Source organism: Coptis chinensis, chromosome 8 (assembly GCF_015680905.1).
Source record: "Coptis chinensis isolate HL-2020 chromosome 8, ASM1568090v1, whole genome shotgun sequence".
Classification (NCBI taxonomy): domain Eukaryota; kingdom Viridiplantae; phylum Streptophyta; class Magnoliopsida; order Ranunculales; family Ranunculaceae; genus Coptis; species Coptis chinensis.
The window spans coordinates 12,877,493-12,902,516 of record NC_141463.1 but is presented as its reverse complement, the minus strand read 5'-3'; the positions used below and the strand labels follow the sequence as shown (position 1 = coordinate 12,902,516).

Below are 25,024 nucleotides of genomic sequence, written 5' to 3'. Positions count from 1 at the left end.
CTTGCGACTTGAAAGTACCAACTTCGATTAGGAACTTATTAACTGACGTAACAGAATCCAAGTTACGACTACAATTCATCAACTCTCTTCCCTCTTAACGGTTAAAGTTGTTCCTGTTGGGTTCATGGGTTGATGTTTAGCATTAAGCGAGATTGGGAGGTGCATTCAGTCGCTCACAACTCACAAGCTTGTTCGTAAGACCAAGAAGTTGAAATCAGCCCTGAACAAGTTGAAAGGTGGAAGTTGGGACAGTTCTGTGCAATTTCTTGTGCGCCATGGCTTTCAGCGGGTTAGCCTTTCGCAATGTGACACCCAACTTCTCTCTCTTGTCCATATTTTTTGGTGTAATACCATTTTCAAGACTCCATTCAAACGAATGAATCAATTAACCTATTTCAAAACTCCATTCATTACGCTGCATATGTGGTAGTTTTGCTATATCACGTTATTCAAGTTTTTTTTTGGGCCAACTACTTGCTGTAATTCAGTAGAGTACACCATAAATTGGTTTGGTGCAATCGGTAGCTGCTAAAGGCGAAGAAGATCGGCTGAATCACGTAGAGAGAAGAGAAAGGGTGAAACTGGTTCTAACCGGTTTTTCGATTTTTTTGCGAATTGGGTTTTGGGCTTGGGGGGTGTGCTGGACCGTATGTAGTGCCCAACACAAATACAGACCCTATATTTTTTTGGGGTCTGCTCAGCACAATTGTGTGAGTGCCCAACACAGGAAGAAGTATCCGCCGTAAGATTGAGTTAAGGTTGGTCGCGCTATATGATAACGAAGGTTGGTGGGTTGGAAGGATTGTTGGAAGGACTTCTAACCAATACCATGTTTATTTTCAGAGCTCTGATGAGAAGCTTGCTTACCCGGTTGACCGACTCAGGGTTCATCAAGAATGGAAGAATGGGATGTGGTCCTCATCTCTGATCGACGATAACAAGATTTGATTCTCGAGAATTCCAGTCATTGATTTTTTTGGTTTATGTTACACATTTATATTCTACATGTATGTTTCAACTTTCAAGTTCATGGAGTCTAAAGGCTAATCAGCTAATGTTATTCGTACATAGCTTGTAAACAGTATATCTCTTTTGTTAAATATACGTGTTAATTTTAGTTTTGTGGTATCTACGGGAATACTTATATGCTTTTGATTCTTCAATATCTTGTTGGTTATATGCTTTTGATTCTTCAATTTCTTGTTGGTTTTATTATGCAAATGTGGAAAACATGCGTGATCCCCAAGCAAATTAAAATTATGTTCCGAATACAGTAGCAGTATCAGACGATTTGTCAATAGGCTTCTATAAATATTTACTTCTGTATAGTGTCAAAAGAAACAAATATATACAATAACCGTTTGTTACAAACAACTAACCAATTAAATGTAAAATCAACACTTCCCTTGTTTTTGGGACAAAAAAAAAATTCTGTAATTTACCTTTTTTTTCTTCTTGCAATTGAATGCACTACTTCTCTCTACATGTAACAATGTGGACTTAAGAATGCCCAATGGAGAGACAATCTGATTCATTAAGAATGCCCTCCATGCTTCTTGTCGTGGATTCACCACCTTTAACAACAACTTGATTTTCGAATTTAAAGAATCTGAACTCTACAATTCCCAACTACACGTCTGGGAAGTGGAATTAATGGGTATTTCAATGAACTGATCCACTTATACTATACCAGTCCGATCTCCTTGGGTATCTCCATTTCCGCATCTGAGATTCGCAAGAACATCAAGCCAGAGACAGACGTCACAAATATTACAATTGTCACTCAATTTGTACACGAAACCACCATTTTGCCAACTTGATACTGCCCCAAACATTAGCTTTTAAAGTCGGACTGGCAATCCATAGTTCTGAAACGTTTTGATTTCGCCTCTGAGGCCAGCAGTCACTATTACCATGCCCCAAGCTGATCTCCCTTGCTTAATCTCATTAGAGAAGTCGAAACTGCCTTGAGATCTACGGCACTGCGTGGCCTGAAGCAACTTTTCCTCAGGCCATGTTGCTGACATTTTATCAAAGAAGTAGCCACTGTTTATATTGGAGAGGACACCATGCATTGGGCTAGCATGCCCATTGGATTCTTCAACCATCAAGGGTGTATTTTGGGCTCCAGGTACCTCGTCCTGGAGGTTACCAAATCCATTGTACTCCCATTTGCAGCTACCTAGGATCCCTTCATTACCACCTACACCAGGCCAAGGAATGGCTACTGACACATCTTGACAGTGGAAATGCTCATAAGAGCTCGTGACAGTGACACCCTTGCTTCTGCTTGGCCTCGAATCACCTTCATGATTCCAAACATAGACATACGAGTCACCACTAGCACAGACAACATGCTTTCCATTTGATGTAACAGAGGCCGAAATTTGACTGCTTGTGTTGCTAAATCCTGTCAAGAAATCGCATCAACATCGACAATGTTAGAACAAATTATTCAAATACGAAAATAAACTAATACATATTTAATGGGACTGAAAAAAGCAATTGGAATTAGAACAATTGGAAAAAAGCAAATCTAATTTGTAATTCATTTTAATTTTATGTTTTGCATCGATATTTAACTCAAAACGGCATGCATGGTAAGTAAATTGACGGATACGATGTAAATATGCGACTCAAAAGTCTCAGACATAGGTTGATGTTCCAAGCTGACTAGAAATCCTCAGAATTCTTCGTGGTCCATTGAGTTATTATTACGATACCTGGTATCTTTAACACTTCGAAATTAAGTAGGGAACTCTATTTAGTAAATTCAGAGAAACTGGTACATCAAAAACACTACTCAAATAAGACTAGAAAGATCGATCTGTCAAAGAAATGCAGAGTTTATAAGTTATTGCGGATCCGTAACTTCCTAATCCCAGAATTACTAAATCAATGAGTACTCAAAACTATGCGAGATAAAAGATATATCTATAATGCAATTGTGAACATGCTCTTTAGGATAGAGCATGTGATGTTCTATCTTTAAGATATATCTATAATGCAATTGTGCAACACCACTCATCATTGTGATGTTGTAACAACACTGATCTCTTTTTAGTTCTGGGCATTGTCAAATGGAAGGCGCAAGAAACAAATGGTATGAACTATGAAGTTCACAATTCGTGGACATAGAAAGGACCTTCAAATTATATTACGAATTGATGAGTTTGTAGCTAATAAACTAATAAACTAATAAATACATAAACTAATAAACAAATATGGTATTTCAGATTCTCAAAGCTAACAACAGAAATTTATGCCAAAAGCAATTTTGGAAATTCCCGAAACAAATTCTCATCTTCTCTTGACTAAAAAAAAAAAAAAATTATTCGATCAAACCAGTTTAAGCCTCAGTACAGGCGCTTGGCATAGTCCTCATAGAAAATATGAAGAATCATGTACAAGAAAGTCTCACTTCCCCATCCAGTAAGCTTAAAATGTAAGCCATGTTAACTCAAATAAAATTACTATTAACTAAACTAGTTTTAAAAGATTACCACACATGTAAAGATATATCATATCAATACCAAACTAGAGGCTTAAGCGCCATCAGTGTTCCCCTACCCCATGATACATTTTGTATTGATATAAGCCAATCCAAGTAATTCAAGATAGATGCATCCCTATAATTTTCGTTAATTGCAAAATAAAGAAATCAACTTTGAGACACATGCACCAAAAAAAAGAGAAATGTGTTAACTTCCACTGATACCTTTAAATTTGTGAACCAGATCAACACCATCAACAACCCGAATTCGTGAATCAGCAGACGTGATGAGCACTTCTGAGGAACTCCCAGGTGCAAACTGTTTGTCAAAATTCATCAGATTCAGCAATCAAAACAAAAGGAGATCTCACCGCCTAAGATGAAAGGCAAAAAAGATGAAGTGGTCTCTAGGAAAAACTAAAAATTGTAGTACATAAAATAAAGAATTTTAAAAGTAGACAGGACATTCTTACTGGAAAATAAAAAGAAACATAGTGAAGAGTAAACAGTCGTATGGGTTTTCGTAATACCTGGAAACCGGTGATTTTCTTCAGATGTGATTTCTTTTTCTTGTTTTGAAGACTAATTTGACTTTTCTGGTGCAGCTTATTCTCTGGAAGCAATGGACAGAGAAGGTATGTGTTTATACTCATTCATTAACAAGTAGATATTAGATAGTAATAATTGGAGACCTAACTGATTTAACAAGTTGTAGTCAGAGAGACTTGAAAACCAATTATGATGCAGGTGCCGACTAGCAAAGTCGGTAAAACCTTTGGGTGATGATACCAGAGGTCTGGGGCTCAAACCCCACCAGCATCAAAGAGTTACTGATCTCATTTAAAACAGGCTTACCAATCAAAAAAAAAAAAAAAAAACCAATTATGATAACAAATTATTTTTGTCAGTAAAAGTCAACTCACTACTGGAGCAAACTGTGCAAAAGGTTAGAACATGATAGACCAGGAGACCAGTGTAGCAAGGAGCTAACTTGCCTCCATGTAAAAGGCCCCCAATCACATTCAGTTCACTCGAAGTACAAGTATATCACGAATTCCCAATTACCCATGAAGTCTTGAAAATTCACCCTCATAACCATAAAGCAACAAGAAGGAAGCATGACAAAACTCCTCCTCCTTTAGTCCTTTTCCATTATTTATTAGTTTACATTTTCACAAAATAATAGAGAATAAAACTCGCCATACCTGATGTATTGTATAAACAGCAGCTTCCCTTGTATGAGCCAACGAATGCGCCCTTTAAAAATCACCATAAAGATAACCATAAGCACAACTGGCAATAGCGAAGTTAACATCCCATCGGTTTCTATTTATGTTAAATAACTTATGCAAAGTTCCAGACATGAATAGACCTGGCCATCTGGCGTGTAGCAAGCAGCAGTCACCATCTCATGTAGATCATTCCAATCCACCACTTGATGATCTGAAATACTCCATATGCGAACCTTAGCATCTAAAGATCCACTGATGAAGTAGTTATCATCCACGGGATTGAACTGGATGCAAGTTACTATGCCAAAGCAAAACCAGAATATAAGTTAAATGATGAAAGTATGCAAGATGTAGCAATGGGAAGAAAGAAAGTTCCGCAAGTAAAGCATATCAAGAAGCTTCAGGTTATCACATTAAGCTCACCGTAATCACTGTGTGAGAACACTTTCAAGCATGAACTATTTCCCATGTGCCACAAGCGAACCGTTTTGTCCATTGAAGATGATAGCAAATACTGAAGACAAAACTGGTATTAGTTCAAATTTAAAAGCAGTGGAGTGGCCTAGTAATAACATTGATAACAGGAGAACTATGTTCAAGTATCAAAAGAATGCATCCAAGAATTTACAAAACTGCAACAGATATTACGAATAGATGACAATAAAAAGCTCATTCAGCAAATTAGAAACCTACTAATGTAAGTACATAGAAAATAGCATGATCACAAACAGTCTCAGGCATAATGATAGGACGAGAAGCATAATTTGCCAGTCCTACAATGTGTATAAAGAGCGTGAAACGTCCATCTTCTTATGAAATTAGGAGGAGATTTGAAGTATATGATTTATATAAGGAGAAGCACAACATCCACGAATAGTACTTTAAGCGGTTATAAAATCATATGCTCATTCTGAACTCTACCTTCTATATTGGCAAACCTCACTGCACTCCCGTATGACTGTACAAACTTTTTAGTTAGTGTTACAGTTTTTGTTCTTTGATTATATTCCAAAAAAGCTGCAGGCACCATGATTCCTGTAATATTTGATTTCTTTCCATTAAGAACTTTGGACTATAAACTAAGGATCAATGGAGTAGGTTTTGGTATTCCTTTTCAAGCTTCTAGCAGATTTGGGAACAACCAGAGTGACAATGTAAAAATCAATGCGTACAAAATGGTAAAAGATAAAGCATCCTAGGGATACCTACCTACCTCCCCGACCTCTTTGCAAAACCTGATGTGTCAATCTTTAACAGCACCTGTCCTAGTAGTTCAAGGTCAAATAAATAATCACAACCTCACTTCAATACTTGAATTCTGTCCAAACCAATATTTGAGCCACTCTGTTTGTGCTCTCACCAGAAATCTTCATTTTCAATCTTGCTCCTGTCTCAACCCATAGATTCCTTCATAGAAAGTTGTTACTCCCATGCTCCTTGGCTCCTTGCTTCACATGGACATCAATCTCAATCGATTTTCCTTCATGCATAACCTATTAGAAAAACTCCTATACTAGCCCACATGCCTTAATTTCTTTTTATCCATCCTTCAACCAACGGTAGTTGTTATTGTCCATGCTCCTTGCTTCACATGGCTATCAATCTCAATTGATTTCAACATACTAGAAAAGCTCCTATACTACCCAAATGCCTTAGTTTCTACTTTGTTTATCCGATCTTACCATCCCTCTCAAATATCCCCTATGTTGCAGGAAGACTATGAGGAGGCTGATCTTATGTGACACAAAGCATACCCGACTGGACTATAGCAGTCAAATAAAATAGTATGTTTGAGCTACTTTACATTCATAAATTACAGTTCATAACAATTAAAAATGAACAATCAGTCATCAGTCTAGCTAATATCTCCCATTCATATCGTACTAAGGAGGGAAAGTAAGAAAATTTTAACATCAACATTCAAAGAAATCTGTTATTTTCTTTCACTACATCAAATTCGCAAACTCAGATAATTTATATTAACAAGATTTCCATACCTATACTGATCTAAAGTAACAAGAGGAACTAAAACTAATAATCTTCAAGTCTGCTACTTGTTAGTCACTTCCTCACGGCATATACTCAAAGTACTATTTGAGACCTGAAAATTACTGTTAATTCTCATGGTAAAATGACTTTATGCTTATTTTAATAGATTACAATGAACATTTCTTGAAATTGCTTAAATTAACAATTACTTCTATTCAAAAAATAGTCTATATATCTTTTTCAACTTTCTGCACCCTTTCTTCAATCGGGCAGGCCATGGGCGCTTCTCAATTTTCACACCGGCCCCTTGAGTTTGCTTTTCACCGGTAACTACATGGAGGCTCTGTTTGTTACACAGAAAACATTGCAAATGAAATAACAACAGAGAAACCTATACTACGAGAGTTTAAAGACACACTTTAAAATTGGGAAATACAGTTGGCTGGCGCACACAGAAAATAAAAACACGGGATACCACTGTCCTCAACACGGCATTTACTAAAAAACCCTACACATGTCCAGGCAAGTTGTGGGTGGTTTTAAGCAACACTTCTGTGACTATCACACAACTTCCCACCTCCAAAATCTCTCGAGAAAACCCTCCATACTACCTCTCTCCCTCCCAAAATCTCTATGAGCTTTGTCTTCTATAAAAAAGAAGAGACCACCAACTATTAAAAAGGTACGATTGCATGCAATTATACTATGGAAGCATGATTGATATTAATAAAACATAACATGACAATAAATTTAATCAAACATAGTCAAAATGAGTTAGTCTTTGTCCAATCTACCTTATGGAAGTACTTTTCAAGTTTCTTGCCCCAACCAGAAACTTTTATTTTTTAAACAATTGTTACAAAAAGGTATAAGTGAACGCATTGCTGCGGACCCGTTTACACTGAAAATGATAACCATGTATCAATCAAAGCATGAATGATTACTACGTGTCAAATGTTTCGTGATCAAACTTGGAACGTCAAACTAATACTTCAACAATTAGGCAACGGACTAAAAAACTAGAAAAGTTACCAAATTATACCAAAGCAAAAGGCATTTTTAGCGCTCAACAAGAACAGAAATAGGAATGCTGTAATATGATGTCATTGCAGACAAGATCCTAACCTGAGATTTGGACCACGAGAGGTCAAGAACATCATCGAGATGTCCTCTAAAAGAGCATATTGGCTTCTCTGAGAGTGCAAAGATACTCTCCGGCACCACAATATGTTCCAAGCTGATGGATTTCCGGTTAATTGATTTCCTTCCCCTTCTTTTCTTCTCCAAATGGCTGTCTATGTTTGACAACACCAACGCAGACTCTGGTGAACCATTGACTGCAAAATATAGATTGGTATTCCCATCTTCTGGTTTATCCATCAACAAATCGCCCTTTCTCTCTGATTCCACAACCTGCCAGACATGAATAACACAGTCTTCTCCTGCACTTGCTAGATACCGTCCATCCAAGCTAAACTTGATGGTCCAGATAGATCCACTATGTGCTTGTAATTCTTGGCATTTATAAACTGCTGTGAGATCTTTGTTGGACTTTCCATAGTGCCGAACCCTCACTCTCTCGGGGCCATGAAAAGAAACATCCTGACTGTCATCAGTGGCAGAGCTAGACCTTCTCCCACCCTTCTCTGACGAGGTATCCCTCTCATCACTACTACGCCTCTCTCGATGACCAGTCACTGAATTGGCAACATGTTTTATGCTCTTAAACCAACTTCCTTTCTTCTTCGACTTATTCCCCCCACTATGACTTCCATCCCCATTCACTTCCAACTCGTCATTTTTCCCATTCGATTGCTCTACATTCTGTCTCCGCATAAGTTCCTGAACAATCGGTGAATGCCCAACGCAACTCTCGAATTCCTCCATTGTAAGCTGTCTACCAGTCCCAACTTCACTAACCTTATTCCACGTACCATCTTCTCTTATCTCATTAACCACAAATTCTTTTCCATTGTCCAAATTCTTTATTGTGCAAACCTCATTAACAGCCCCATTACAAACCACATCAACCTCAAATTCCCCACCATTAGCATTACCCAAATCCATCGAATCGCTTCTACCCTCTTCCCCCTTCTTAGATTGTTTCCCAGATGGGGGCTTATTCGGCGAAGAACCCGCAACTGGGGATCCATTGCTTCTAGATTTCGATCTCATATGGCGAATATTTACAATTGACCCAACCTCTAAACCAGATTGAATTGAATTATTATTATTATTATTATTAATAATACAATCAATTGAACTAATTTTTTCCCTACCACTACTAGATGACAAATTACAATTTTCTAATGAAGACTCACAAGATTTCGATCTGACAATGCCATCAGAATTCTGATCAATACCACCACCCAATCGTTCCGACGAAGAAGAAACAGATCTTCCAAAATCAACAACTAATAAACTAGGCTTGACCCTAGATAGTAATGGGTCTGAACTAAGACCCATTTCTCTCAACAGTCTTTTCCTCCTCTCTTCAACCGAAGATGGCTCAGTAATCCAGACATCATATGTACAAGTACCGCCCGTCTTCGGAAACTTAGGCGTTGAAATTGATATAGAATTTTCTTCATCATCTGAAACAACAACTGATGAAGAAGTAGAAGAAGAAGATGAGGACAGTATTCTGTCAAGAGACTCGTAAAAACAATCTTCTTCTTCTTCTTCTTCCTCTAGTAGATTACTATAACTCATTTTTCACATATTACTTTTTTTTTTTTTTTTTTTTTTTTTTTAATTACGTATCTCGAGGAATCAAGAAAATATAGATCTGGATAATAATAATAAGATGTTTCTTTGTTCAAGTGATGCTGGTGTAGATCTGGTCTTGAAGTAGTAGTTGTTGTTTGTTCAAGGGGTGGGACTTGGGAGTTGGAGGTGGTGTGGTTTTGTAATAATATATATAATAATAATGATAATAATAATGGGCAAGTTTGAGAAATTGATCGGTCGGGGCATCTTTATCTTTTTATTTTTCAGTCCGGGTTCATAACTACGCGGTTAAACTAGAATTAAAAAAAAGAAGAGAGAGAGACGAGATAGTGTAGAGTTGGGACTTTTGGGTTTGTTGCACTAATCTATGCCATATGGCATCTGTTTTCCAATAAGTCATACCTTTTCGAAATCATTATTATTAAAAAGAATAAACTTTTTGGTAATTTATTTTTTAATTACTTTTGATAATCATTTATGTTTGGGATAATCCCCTGTTTTGCATTTTTTTTTTTTGAGATACCCCGTTTTCAAATTCATTTGATATAGCTCTGTTTTCGAAATCAAAATATGTTTTGTTGTTGTTTGACACCTTTTGGAAATAATTTGGGACTATTTTATACATTTTTTTGGATAATAACTGGAATAGTTTATACGTATGTGTTTTGTTGTTAGTCAACAAAAAACGAGGCTGGATACAAAGTATTAGGATGTGTTTGAAGAGGTGGTGGAGTTGTGGTGGTGATAATGTTGAAGTTCTTGTAACTGAGCGATAGGTGGTATGTAGTAATGTTGTTGTTGGTGTGTTCCAGAATTTAAAAATGAGTGAAGATGGTGTAGACTTAAGAGTGTTTGGGTTGTTCCGCAACTTCTGGACTTGTTTTCTACCATACGTCCATACGGCATGTTGCTTCCAATAAGTGACATCAATGTCTACCTTTTGGAAATTATTTGGACTAAGATTTGGTTGTTTTACTGCTCCAGTCAAGATAGGCTCTTGGTAAGCATGACTTGGGAATTTGGATTGGTCTAAGGTCAGCTCATAGACGGGGTTGAAATTACGATTGGTCTAGGTCAGTTGAACGGGTATTCGGTTAACCAGAATCCTAACCGCGACCAGAATATGGAGAATAGTCGCAGCTTTTGTTAGAGGTTAGAGCATTCCCAATGCAAGTGAAAATAATCCCTCTCTTATCACCGCCACCTCAGCATTTATTCACCATCTTTTTACTGTTTTGGTGAAAAACAAAGTGAAGTTGTACAATGCAAAAGTGAATAAAATATCTCGGACGGGATGTTAGATTCTGTCTGGAGGGTTTTTGATTCAGACGGAATGTAACATCCCGTCTGGTATTTTGTCTAAAGTTAAAAAAAACTGAAAAAACACATAAAACATTCCGTCCGAAAAAAAAATCGAAAAAAACACACGACACGAAATCCAACATCCCGTCCAAAGTAAACAAGTCAGCCACTATCTCGGTGAAATGTTTCACCTTGAAATCAACTGGGAACTAAAGTCACCAGTTTTTCACCTCTGCATTGCACAGCCATTTTCCAACAAAACAGGTGACTATAGTCACAATTTACTTGTATTGCAAATGCTCTTAGAACAGTTCAAACCAGTGTAGATACCTGCGAGTATTTGTGGTTCTAGGATATCATTCATTCCAAAATAAATGGCTCAGCTCTTAGTTCCTAGACCACTCGTACCTGACCAAGAAGCAGGGAACATTTGAGACCCTTAGCCATTTGTATTTACTTTAAGTGGGACGGGTCACACACTGCCCTGCCATTGTAATTTGCATTATATCTTGATATGATCTTAACAAACTCATTATATCTTTGCCGTCATTTAACAAATTTGCACCTTTTTTACTAACCCAAGTGAGAATGGTCGATACGTATATACAAATAAGATAAACGGGTTTTTAGTTCCGAGCCCACTATCATCATGAGGCTTATACATGTGTTTCACAAAGTGATAGTGGGCTCGGAAATTTATTCTCTTTGCTGCACCAAAGAATACTCTTGGACTATATGATCCTTGTCCCGAATAGATGAGGTGTGATTGTGTGAGTTTTGTCTAGATGGCTGAGATTCATGCTAAGAATTAATTGTTGACTATGGCTGAATATCCATGCATTAGTTGCAGGTACGATAAAATGTTAATTGTTTTTTGCATGAGACTGAAATTGGCAAGATATACATTGCTAAATTATAGGTTTGCTTCAGTAAAGCACCATAGCCTAATAGTTGTGTAATCATCTCATTGGTTTTTATTTGATTATGAATGTAAGCAAATATTATCGCTTGGGCCATCATGAATTTCCTGTCGGTTGTTTCGTAATTTGCATTGTTTCTTGGCTTCTTCTTTCTTTTTTTTCTTTTTTTTCATCACGAGTTGATCCCATGACCAATTAACTTGTGGATAATCAACCACCACAACCAACGGATGAATGGGGTCGTGGTTTTCTTCGTTTCTTGGCATTTGTCCTTGTCAAAAATTGTACTCCTTTATTAAATTATTAACTATTGTGGTTCAGACTTCATTGCACCAAGAGAAGTTCCTATCGAAGTTCAGTGTGAATCTTTTGGTAGTTCTAGATCTCGTCCAAGACGAACTGGTGCAGAGAGGCTCCAAAAAGTGAAATTATTAGGAACCATGATCCTACTTTTCTTCTCAATGGAGACTTTCTGAGAATTCTTACCAATGACGTTGCTAAAGAAAAACTCTTATCATTTGAATTTTTACCTCATCAAGAACCAGGCCAGTGCGGTTGAAGGTCTCTTCACCTATGTAAAACACATGGCAAATGGTTAGCCAATTCAAAGCAAAGTAGTCAAGGTAGTAAGGAGCACCTAACGCCCAATATTATCTTTGTGCCTTAGGCTCAATGGGCGAGGTGTGGTGCGCGCCTTGTCTCACTGAAGTGCGGCGTACAGTAATTAAAATTTAAAAAAAAAATGACATGAATTCTCACTACATAGCCAAACAATGAAATTAATTATATATGATAGTAAAACTTCAATTTAAACATATCAACCATTGAGCAACACCCGTAAATCGTTTAGTTTAGATAGTAATCATTTAAAAAAAAACGTAACCAACAAGTAATCAAATCGCAAAATGAAAATTGTTCTCTCAAAACAATCAAGTTCAACTTCAATAAACTAAAAGAGCAAACAAATTGAATTGAGCCAATGAGAGTTCTTCATGAAATAAAACACATAATATATTCAAATTTTGGAAACCTATAAAACTTCATTTAATTTATCTTTCTCTCAATCTATACAACTTAACAAAAAATTGTAAAAATCATCTTAGGGTGTATTCCAATATAAAATTTATAAAAATTGTATGATTTCTTATACCATACAACTATTAGATCGAGTGTGGATGTGTCATATATAACAAAAAGTGTACAAAAAGAAGAAAAGTTGTAAATGATGATAAAACGCGCGCCTCAACAAAAGGTGCAAAAAGGTACGCACCCGCCCTATGTTTACACCGCCGCTTTGGTCAAGATGAGACACTAAAGGAGGCGAGACACTAAAAGTGCACCCCGCAGCAACTCAGGCCTTAGGAGCGCGCCTTTATGGGCCTTGACTACACGTATTCATAGTACTTGATGGGTGTACATATTATAAGAGATGAATTGAAATCATGTGGAGACGTAAAAGTTGATCTGGTCATCTACTGAATTATTTGGGGCCTCTAGTAAACCGTGGTACTGTACATCTTCCATGTGAGGGGTCTTACATACACGTACTGCTCTGTTGTACAATTATTTGGTCTTACTAACCAAATATGGGGAACTTCTCAAATCAGATGGTTGTGGTATCATATCATACGTATTTCTTGCTGAGATTCTAAGGTCCTCTTTATTGGTGATAAGAGAAAAACCTTCCTTCTCCTTGGTACTTTTAGGAGCGCAAGTAAAAACACTTCATAACGTGAAGCAGTGAAGGTCATATAAATTTAGCCTAGATGTGTATTTAAAAGTTAAAAGTTAAAAGTTAAAACAACCAAAAGGTGCAAAGGCCACATACTGTTTCTGGGACTGCTTATTCTTCAATGGACCTAGCTACACGGTGGAATATGTGGTCTTGTGCTGATTTAGAGTGTCTTTTTGGTCATTTTTACCCATGGTTAGAAAATGGCTATTGCCATGTGTTAGAACCGGTGTGTGGAAACAACAAGAAGTTGAGGACAACCAAGACGTGTATGATATTTTTCTTAAGGAAAGATTTTGCCCCTTCTAACAGTGCAGAAAAACTACGTACAGTGGCGTCTTTTTCACAAGATACAGTGGTTAACAGAAGACTTCTCTCTAGAACGGCAGATAACTCTCTCTGGCAGCTAGTAAGAAAGAAAAAAAGAAGCTAGGGTTTGTATTCTTGAGTGAATAGATCTGGACGTGAGTCCTGTTCTTATAGCAATCCAGACGTTAACGTCGTGATTTATTTTCGTTTCTCGGTTTAGTTTAATTTCTAATACAGTAGAATCCTACTGTAAGCAAAAACACTTGGGAATTGGCCAAGCCCATTACCCTGTCACACAGTAGAAGTCCGAGCCTGAACCCGACCTGACTCGGTCTGGTGCGGGCGCGTGCGTGTGGCTTTGTGTGCATCCTCCCTCATAACACAAAAGTCTTTGTACCCTAAGGACACGACCTTATGCTAGAAGAAGTCCTTAAATACTTACAAAGTTCATTAGTCGTGACTTACCAATATGGGACCATCAAGAAAGCACAAAAGTGGAGAGAACACTCAATGTTCTTCTCCTCCACTTTGCACACACATAAGTAGCTTGAAATAACTAAAGAGATTCCAACACCAAGGCCAAGAGTAGTTTGCCAATAATATTGGTAGCTAGAAGCCTTTCAATCCTTAATATAACATACACAATTAATAGTCGTAATTAATTGGATTCTAAACACTGCAAAGATTGAAGAATAACCAATTGTCTGAAGCACTCAAAATACTGGACTAGCAGTAGCCCTATATTGGATACGGAGTGAGAGAAATATGAGAAGATTTGAAGATTCATACATTGGTGCAAGTGGTAAGTAAAGGTTTGATATAAGAGATAAGGAGGATTCTGAATAACAAGATAAAGGTTATGGAAGATGTGCAACACAATAGGGAACCACTTGCACCAATGTATTTATGAGGTGTTTGACACCCAATAGGTGATGAGGTGTACAACACAATAGGTGATGAGGTGTCTGGTGGTTCTCATAAAGTGTGGATACGTATTTATGAGTTTCTGTTTTGAGTAGTTTGACACCAAAGTAAGTCAAGTATAAATATATGAAACTATGGGGTAGAGTATTAACAACTATCTAGCTCTATTATTCTCTCAACCTCCATTCTTCTCTATTATTTTCCTTCTTGGTTTCCCCATTCCAAACATGTTTAAATTCTCCTAGCATCACCACTAACATGGTATCAGAGCATCAGGTTCAAATTTAAGTTTAGTGGTATGCTAGGAGAGGTAACTCCCAAAATAAGTATACAAGAAAAAAAATCAATTCTTTTTAAGTTTTTCAGTATAGTATTCAATTCAAGTTTTAATCTTTCTCACAAGAAGTTTCCGTTGGTGTTTAAAGTTTGTTTGAAGAATGCTAGGAGAGAGATCCGAAGTTTTTCAGTATTGGCTTCTTAGTATTGTTTCGCTTTTGCAGTCTCCTTCTTCCGCAATCTCTGTATCTCATAGTCTCTGAAGTTAGTATTAGACGAGGCGCGCACGCACTCGGTTTAGCCTTCTGATAGGCACGCACGTGCTATGGGCTTTGTATTTCGCAGTTTTTAGTGGAAGGCGTGCACGCGCTCGGTTTAAGCCTTCTGCTAGGCGCGCACGCGCTCTAGGATGTTCGTCTCTGTATCTCGCAGTTGCTGGTTTCGTATTGTTTCATAAATTCTCCACTTTGGTATCTTGATTGGAGACTTTTGTTTCATCTTAGTTTTCTTGACAACTTGCACGTTTCAGACACTTTATTGCAATCATTGGGTTTCTTGATTGAAAGTATTGGTTCGCAATATCAATTTTGACGGCAAGGAGATTGCCATCACGTCCTTGTAAGTTCCAGATCTTTAAAGAAATTGTTAGCTGTTGTTATGTGCTTGAAATTAGTAGTTGGATTGTTTGATGAGAACTTCGAAAAGATTCTCTGTTTTGTTTTTATTGGATTTCTCTGGAGCCATATGGGCATCATGCAAGAGGCGTCCACCCTCTTGCAGTGCTTCTGTGAGGGGCGCCCGCCCTGTTTCCTCAAGCACTAGAATTGTTTTTTTGTCTCCTAGCATGATTGGAGGGGTGATATTGTTTGTATGCCATTATGGATGTTTGAGTTTCTAGCTTCCGCAGTTGGTATTGATAAACAGAGTATTCGTTGGGTATTGGTTGGTTATATAACTTTGGGGATGATTAGTTTATTTATTGGATTGGTATTTGGTTTTCTCTGTTTCAAGTTCAAGTCGGAATAGACAAGTCTTTGTATGTTCCAACTCAGACTTGTATATTCTAACTTGAGGGGGAGAATATGGAGATATGAAGACATTCAGTAGTATATGAGACAAGGAGAATATGGAGAAGAGTACTCATGTCTCCATATTTCATCATGCCTTGGCGAACTGACTTCATAAGGGCATGCGCCCCTCATATAGGCATATCCAAGGGCTTGTGCCCCCTTTGCATCTCAATAGTATGACATCCCCATTATTCAGTCTTCAGTATCCAAGTTGCAGTTATGCCTAAACTGCAGTTGTCACACCCCGAATTTCGACAAAATCGGAAAAACAATATTTGTTCCTGACTCTTTGATTTTCGAGGTGTGATACACTCTCAACTTCCAAAAACCCATTATCCATTTAACTATTTCAATAATTGGAAATCAATAAAAAAAATTTAAATAAACAAAAGTTCTCTTCATTACAAAAATTCACAAATATGATTAAGTTACAAATTTCCTTTCAACAACTCTTTAATTATAATTACAACTGAAAATACAAAAAACATTGTCTCAATTGAAAATCTATTGCACCTCAAGGGAAAACAAAACATATTATGTAATGAGACGCTAACGTAAACCATAAGTAGCAATCAACCATCTTCAACATTAATCCTGGCAAGACTTATCGACTATGTTCATTTTATGAACACACTCGATAAGCAAACATGCAAATCGAATCAACATTATAAACATAATACATTTTTTTTTCCAAAAGTTAATATAATAAAAGTTCAAACAATATACAGGGACGATTTCTCTGTTCTCTAGGCTTGCGCAACCATTAACAGCCCATAAGCTTCAACAAATAAATTTCCAGAGTTTCAGTAATTAAGCAAATTAATATAATGACATCTAACCAGTTTAACAATTCGACAAGATGAGAAAAATAATGACAGAGGAAAAGCAGAACCAAGACTGAGCGGAAAACTTTGACAGTAAAGCTTTTTCTTCATACCCGTAAAACTCTAGGTTCGGTGAAATAGAAAAACATAACTACTCACCTCTCGTATCGCGAAAAAGTATATAGAATATGATGCAGATAATCCGATCCCAAGCTTGCTAAAAGATGCACAATCCGTCCTGTCTCCGTTCTTCTTTGTTTTAGATGTTTAGTTCTAAAAACTTATTTTTCTGAAAACCCTTAATTTATGATAAATCCTTCCATTCTAAAGAATTTATATTATGCTTGACATTTTAGAAACTTCATATTTTACCAAATATCTCTATTCCTAACTATATAATATTTTTCTCTATTATAAGTACTATATTTATTATATACCTTATATTAATATATCTTTTGAAAACTTTTCAAATATTAAAAATCTCTACACAAAAATTCAAAATACTAATTTTCCATCCTTTCTCTTTTTATCAAAAAGTCCAGCCCACATTCACTAGCACGTTGACCAAGAAATAAATATCAAATTCCGAAATGCTAAATATTGTTACAAAATAATGGAAAAATAATTTGGGGTCTTACAAAGATCATCAATATTCGTAGCTTGATCAAGCCTAAACCGCTGCGTATGTTTCGTAGCGATCAAGCCCTAAACTGCACTCTTGATTATTTAGTATTTTTGGTGTATCAATCCTAAAAACCGCACTCTTGAAGATTCAGTGCTTGATCAAGCCAAAACTGCACTCGTGCTTTTCAGTATTTAGGAGTACCTAGAACAGTATTTTGTTGACTTCAACAGTGATATTGATAGTAGCAGCCAAGAATGGCACATCAAATCACTGTTATTGTTTGCAATTTATTATGACAGCCATAACAGTGAATGGAGTGAGCAGCAGCCAAGTAGCATGCCATCAAACCGGTGTTATGGTTTCAATTTGTGACTGTGGTACACCTTCAGTATTTAGGTTAGGCCATTGCCTACACCGACAGTTTTACTTTCTAGAACGTCTCAATAGTTGTTCGAGTTCTTCAACTAAAGACAATTCTATGCGAAAGGGGGAGTAGTATTCTTATAGTATTCTTATCGTTTATTTTTGCAATCCAATCTGTAATTTGTACTGCTTGCATAATTACAGCTTGAGGGGGAGTGTTGAAGTATGTAAAGTATCCCACGTTTCTGTAAGTGTGGATACATATTTAGGAGTTTCTGTTTTGAGTAGTTTGACACCCAAGTAAGTCAAGTATAAATAGGTGAAACTATGGGTAGAGTATTAACAATTCTCTAACCTTATTATTCTCTTAGCATCCATTCTTCTCTATTCTTTTCCTTCTTGGTTTCCCCATTCCAAACATGTTTAAACTCTCCTAGCGTCACCACTAACAAAACTCAAACAAGAAATACTAGCTATAGTGGAGGGACTCAATTAAATTGTAGAAGGGATATAGAAGTATTAAAATTGCCTTGGCATCATGGGAAGCAATTGTCCCTTGGGTATGGTACTTGAAAACGTGGTTTATGCACAGTGGTGGACTTACAGATAGTTCAGGTCTATGAAGAAGCCAATAAAACTGCAACATACTTGGCGTTAATGCAAGGACGACCTCAAGGAACTAATTGGTTGATCAATCCATTGGATAGGAAGTTACAAAGTATATTTGTTGAAGACAATAGGAATACTAGAGGCACCTAAATGTAAAGTAGTGTAACTAGCTGTTGAGAGAGGAAATCCATGTGAGGACCTTTTTTTTTTTTGATAATGAGAACCTAGTGTCTGAGAGAGAATTGTATTTCATTTATTAGTTGGGAATAAAATTACAAGAGTTAACGAGTAGTACCCCCGATTAGATGAGCCAATTAGGATTTCCCCCACTAGATGGGAAATTAAAGTCTCCTCCCCAAATACACACAAAAGTTCCCATGGGGGATAATACTCGTTAACCCAAATTACAAACCGCTTGCAAAAAAAAAATAAATGGAGTTGGAGCCCATTAGGGTAGTTGCGCCTGCAATTGGCTTGAAGCTTGACGAAAATTGGAGACGCAGGTTCAAGTCCTCTCACTTGCAATGCTATTGAAAGTGACTAATTAAGAGGGCAGACTCTGGAGTGATAGCGGCCTACTCTCTGGCTTACCTGGAGAAATGCCTGGTGGGCTGGCATGACTCTATGGTGACGAATAATACTCGTTAACCCAAATTACAAACCGCTTGCAAAAAAAAAAAAAAAAAAAAATGGAGTTAGGAGCCCATTAGGGTAGTTGCGCCTGCAGTTGGCTTGAAGCTTGACGAAAACTGGAGAGGCAGGTTTAAGTCCTCTCACTTGCAATGCTATTGAAAATGACTAATTAAGAGGCCAGACTCCGGAGTGATAGCGGCCTACTCCCTTACTCCCTGGCTTACCCGGAGAAATGCCTGGTGGGCTGGCATGACTCCATGGTCACTAGGACCACTCGGAGGGGCGGTGAACACCGAAAAAAAAACAACTGGTGTTGGGCTTGGACCTGAATAGAGTGATCAAACCCCATGAAAACAATATAATATTACAGCTGAATCTCTTCAACTACCAGTCTACCAGCTCTCCCTCCACATGGCCTCCAAATCTCCAACCCATAACTGTAAATGAAGGTGGCAACCGCATAGATTCAATGGTTCTAGTAAGTCTTATGCGAACGAATACTTCCATGCCTCCGGCCCATTGAATATTCAAATGACCACCAGTCCACTACTATGAAAATTTGAAAATGCACTTGGCACAACTTTTTCCAATTTAAAACTTGAATGAGAGCTTTTAAGCCCATTTAAATGTTTTTTCTAAAGAAAAAAAAATTAAGTTACTAACAAGTAACAACTCATTTTCTCGTGGTCATAAAAAAAGAAAATTATTTAGAAAAGTTAAAATATAAGTAATGCAACAAAAGCACATTGATTAGGGACATAAACATTGTCTTTGCTTCAATTAGAAGCAATTATGAGATGGCTCTTGTTCTCTACCTCGTGTTATTAAGACAGCAATACAGCTCATTCAATTCTCCCATGAGAAGGTCGTGCTACTGATTTAGTTTATAACAGAAGGAAAACGAAGAAGAAAAAGAAAGAAGAGTGACGGTGAACATCAAAGCTATGTATTTAGCTGTACTTTTCTAGGAGACTCCACTTTATTGTAATATAAAAGAAATGCGAGACTCCACTGTGCTTGGAGTCAAATTGTTTGATTTCAAAGCTTTATGGGACTTCATTCTAGTATTGTGGTGATGAGGCTAATGCCTAATGGCTATCAAGTATAAGTAGTGTGCAAGAAGATCATCAGACTGATAAAACCTTTTGACTATTTGAACAATATGTAACTTGAGAATAAATTCAGCAGTAAGTAGTGTGGTTATTGTGGGGAACTTTGTTTTCAAGGCGTTCACGTTTTTGTCAGTGCTCACGCCAATGTGTGGTCCGGTTGATACTTACGAGAAACAAGTTCGAATTTCAAGCACATTAGTTCATTGCGGAATAGGGCTTTGTGTTTGATTGAGATTTGATTTTGAGTTCTATTGCTCAAGTTTACAAAAAATAAAAAAATACAGGAGATCGACCAACGTCTTATCTCTATACATTCAAATCTAAGTATTGACAACATGCATGAAGGCTGTGAATGTAGACTTAAATCAGATTGATCATGACATATAATGCTTGGATCTGGTTAAGTAATTAGCTTTCCCCCTTCAAAGCTCGAGTTCTCCGAAAAGTATCACTTAACCAGGTTTGTAACATATAATGAATTGGTGAAAAGTGATCTTAGTCTAGAATCTAGAAAGTAAATTCAATGGAGCAAGTTTCGTTTACAAGGTATGATGATATATGAAAAATCACAAATTAATTTCAAGTTGATTGGTTGATATAAATTGTTTGTTAGACTCTTTCGACATTATCAACAAATAATCTAATATTTGTTAAAATAGTTGAATGAATTTCCAAAGTAACCTTTGATATTAGGTAAAGCCGTAAAGCTGCCCACGTTGAGAACTTAAATTAAATTGAGATTTGGGGACAGACAAACAACGTGGCTTGATTCCCCACAGCCTGTTTCTATTAAAAGGAGCTCCACCAATGAAAGAGAGTGGCAAGAGCCAAGAGGAACAACAATATATCACACTCAATGTCATTCCATGTTGGCTAATGATTGTATTACTCTTAAAGTCTTAATTAATCATTGAACTCTTAGATGATTACCCAACATTTTACGAGCATATTGCGGGCCGGGTTTTCCTTTATTAGTCCAAACTTCTGATTTCTTCTCCAGTTGTGACGAAAGATTGTGTCCAGTGCAATAATTAGTCGAAATACGGAAGAAACTAGATAGGGACTGCTTTGCAGTTCACTATCCGAAAAAAAGCTCACCAGGCCATTGTTTAATTTAGAAGTGTTTGGCCTGGACAATGTTCATTAATTCTTTTAAGGTCAAGTTAACTTGAGATGCTTGAGCACTCATCATCCATCTTTATAAAATGGATTCCACTACTTGTTTATCATGCTGTCACTATTAAATTTTATTATAAAACTTGACATTAAAATCAAAAGTGGTCACAACTATAAGTTGTCAAGTCCATCCCCATGTTTGCAAATAGATAAATAATTAAATACATACCAAAACATGTGTCCATGGGACCCTCAACTGTATTTTAATGAGTTAGTATGCTAGCTTTTCATCCATTTTTGATTTCACATCCTGAGAACAGCACAGAAGTGACCTTTTTAATTTGTTGGGATGAACTTTAAGGTTAGGTTGAGGTTTCACCGTTCCAGTGGAAGGTGGGACATTTGAGTTTCTTAGATGCTATACACAGATTTCAATCAATTACATAAAAACAAGATTTATGTTTGTCTAATCTTTGTACACATTATATCACCTTTTTATGATTTTGTTATCCGTTGTTGGGAAAAGCAAGCCATAATCTAAAGGTTGTAATGATGGCTGTTATATATTTCACCTGTGATAAGAAAGGTCTTTTTTTTTTGCTAAAGTGATAAGAAAGGTCTGAAAAACGCATTCACAGAAGAAACAAAAAATCGATAATATACATTGAGGAATATTAAACACACATTATACTTGTGCAATTAGACATTTAGACCCAAGTCCCCATTACATTATATATATGACTTCTCATTTAGATTTAAGAATCAGAAATGGAACATTATTAATATTTTAGAGAATGCAAGTCCTCTGATTTGAGTACCTATATATGAGTAAATGACAAATGTTACTTAGCGTTGCATTGATTATTTGTGTTCTAATGATGTGGCGATCATGCTCATAGCCTCGTAGAGATCATTGTGACCTAATATTTGATGTTTTAAAGTATGTTTGTGCTGGGTAATGGGTATAAGCAAAAGAATGTACAAAAATTTATTGGGGCTTTAAGAAGGTGCCGTTTGACTGAGCATATTGATACTCGCATTAACGGCTCTTGAACAACATACACGGACTGATTAATCAAGCCAAGTCTATAAAAACTAACTAGCATTCCGGCACGGCACGATGCGCCTGGCCTGTCACAATCTTATTGGTCATAGGGGCAATGTGCTAAATGAAAAGAGAGTCCAATGAATTTTATTGGTCAAACACCAATTCTATTCCTCCCCCACCTATATTATTACACAATTATTTTTTTAACAATGATTGTAATATTTGAAACCAAATAGAGATATAATAGAAAATGGGCATTGTTCACGGAACCATTCTCTTTAAAGTAGTTAGATAAGTCGAGACTGAGACCATACTCTGTGCTTCAGTGTTGCATAGAGAGAGAGAGAAACATAGACCAAGATATTCACTACCAGGGTATGCCCGTGCCTACGGCCCGCGAGACCTCGACGCACCGGCGCTATTCCGACAACTCCAGCACGAAACAACTCGTCATGCCTTCAGCACAAGGTGCGAGGCCATCCCAATTGCCCATTATCTATAAGTCCAATAGCATTAATTTGGCCAGCCAATTGACGCAATTATATAGTACCATGTAAAATTTGGAGGCCCAACAGTTGATAAGCCCAGCCACAATTATTGACTTTTGGCTGATCCTATAGTATTGATTGTATTTAACAAAATTGCACAAACCTTCCAAACACTTGGATCTGCCAAGTCATATTTTAGTGAGAATGATTACCTACTATTGGATGGGGTTTTTTGGGCCCCACACTTCCCTATTTTGTTAGATAGATTGGGTTCGATTACCCTGATTGCCAATTGTCCCGTTTAATTTCTTTTATGATTTGGGCCGGACCTAGACATTAACATTAGACATAGTCACATAGGTGAGTCCTGTTCAACTCTGGCTTGTTGACAAGCCCTAGTGAAAACATTATAACATGGCCTGGTAGGTGGATTGGGCTATATAATAGGGCTTGGGCTTGCTTGTTAGAAGGTAAAATGTTTAAAAGTATGAACATTTGACGGAGGGTTATTTTAAGTTGTGTCAAGTTTGTTATAAATGAGCCGCAATGTTTGATTGATCGTATTGCCTATACATTTCTACACTATATGATAGCCGGGTCTTTCGGAAGCCTCCTCAACTCTCGAGTAGGCAAATTGCAATTTATTTTTTGTTATTATTTAACCATTCCTCCTTTTCTTTTGTTATTATTTAACCATTCCTCCTTTTCTTTTGTTATTATTTAGCCATTCCTCCTTTATGTCTTGCAATCGAAATCAAACACTGGTGTTCTCTTACAATCGAAATCAAACACCAATTCCTCAATGTCCAACTCCACACCCTTTATGTCTTGCAACACACTCTTTATGTCTTGCAATCGAAATGAAACACTGGTGTTCTCTTGCAATCGAAATCAAACACCAATTCCTCGATTAATGTCTATATATATATTTTGAGAGGTATAAGGTTTTTTTGAAGCAGTATCAAGAGTGGGTTGCTGCGAATAAGGATAGATTGGAGGAAGAGTCATATAAGGTTAGAATTTTACTTTTTTTTTTTTTTATTATTATTATAAAAGTTTGATGTGTATTACTTACTATAAAACGTAAGGTATGATGACAAACAATAAGACAGTAGTAACACTATAATCTATGTTACTAGCAAATAATTAGTATGTGTTGCATGATTGCTCTTTTGCACCATTGGATACGTTCATAGTATTGACTTGAGAGTCATCAGTCATGGTCTCTTATCATTATTGTCGTGAGAATAACAAGAGGATCAAAATCAAACAAGAGGATGAAGAACCAAATGCCAAAAAACAATGTGTAGAAATTCAGGTAACATACTCATTTCCTAATACTTGGAAATAAAATATTGAAATAATAACTAATTATGAGATTTAAAATTATTCTTACTACAGGATTGATTGAATTCATAAGGTTTCTCATCAATAGAATCATGACATAAACGAAGGAGTGCGAGACGACATACGAAAATACACTCAAGTTATATGTTGAAGTTGCTTTACTTATATATTTTTGCTATTTAAAGGGATATTATACATACATTAAACTCATTATTTGCTCATTGTCTTCCACTTAATTGAAAGTTCTTTGTGACCTCATTATACAGGATGTTAACTACTGTGTACCAATATGTTAAGAACATTGTTACATTATACAGGAGGGTTTCAAAAAAATAAGTATTAAGACTGCTTTTCTTCGTAGTCTGTATAGGTTTCAGGAGATTTAGCGTGTGCATATGTATATATGTTTTGTATAGGTGTGCCACGTAACCTGCACATTGTTTGGGATCATGGAATATCATTTGATGATTTGAGAAAAATGTTAGTGGGAAAATTGAGTTAGGTGAAATTGTTAAATCTTTATGTAGAAAAATGGATTATGAGGGTTTGTTGAAGTTTATAACTGCAAAAAGGAAAGATGGGTTGACGTTAAGGAGTGAGATTGGTTCCGCGGTTGGGGAAGCAGTGGATTTGCCGAGATTGGTTTTGGATGTTGTGGAGGAGTATATTGATAAGAAGGATGTTATTAAAGTTGGGCTTTCGGATAGAAGGTGGGCGTGTGGGGCGGTTATTTCAGCTTTGTTTCCTAATGAGGAGAAGACAATGCCTATTGCTGGGAAGATAACAGAGAGAGCTTTTAGTGTTGCGGAGAAGTGGAAGGTAAAGATTGAGAGTGAGGAAGGTAGTGGTGGAGTTGGGCATGTTGAGGCTGCAACTTTTTTG

At 36.8% G+C, this 25,024-nt stretch overlaps 1 protein-coding gene across 1 annotated transcript; it reads right to left on the bottom strand.

The window, feature by feature from the left end:
* Nucleotides 1-1,290: 1,290 nt before the first annotated feature.
* On the bottom strand, nt 1,291-9,708 carry LOC147480030 (uncharacterized). Its single transcript, XM_086575899.1, has 7 exons — nt 7,840-9,708; nt 5,149-5,239; nt 4,866-5,023; nt 4,699-4,750; nt 4,024-4,106; nt 3,719-3,812; nt 1,291-2,410 (listed from the first exon to the last, which is right to left on the bottom strand). The coding sequence occupies exons 1-7, from the start codon at nt 9,424-9,426 to the stop codon at nt 1,842-1,844; spliced, it is 2,634 nt and encodes an 877-aa protein (XP_086432025.1). The 5' UTR covers nt 9,427-9,708; the 3' UTR covers nt 1,291-1,841.
* Between the last annotated feature and the right edge of the window lie 15,316 nt (nt 9,709-25,024).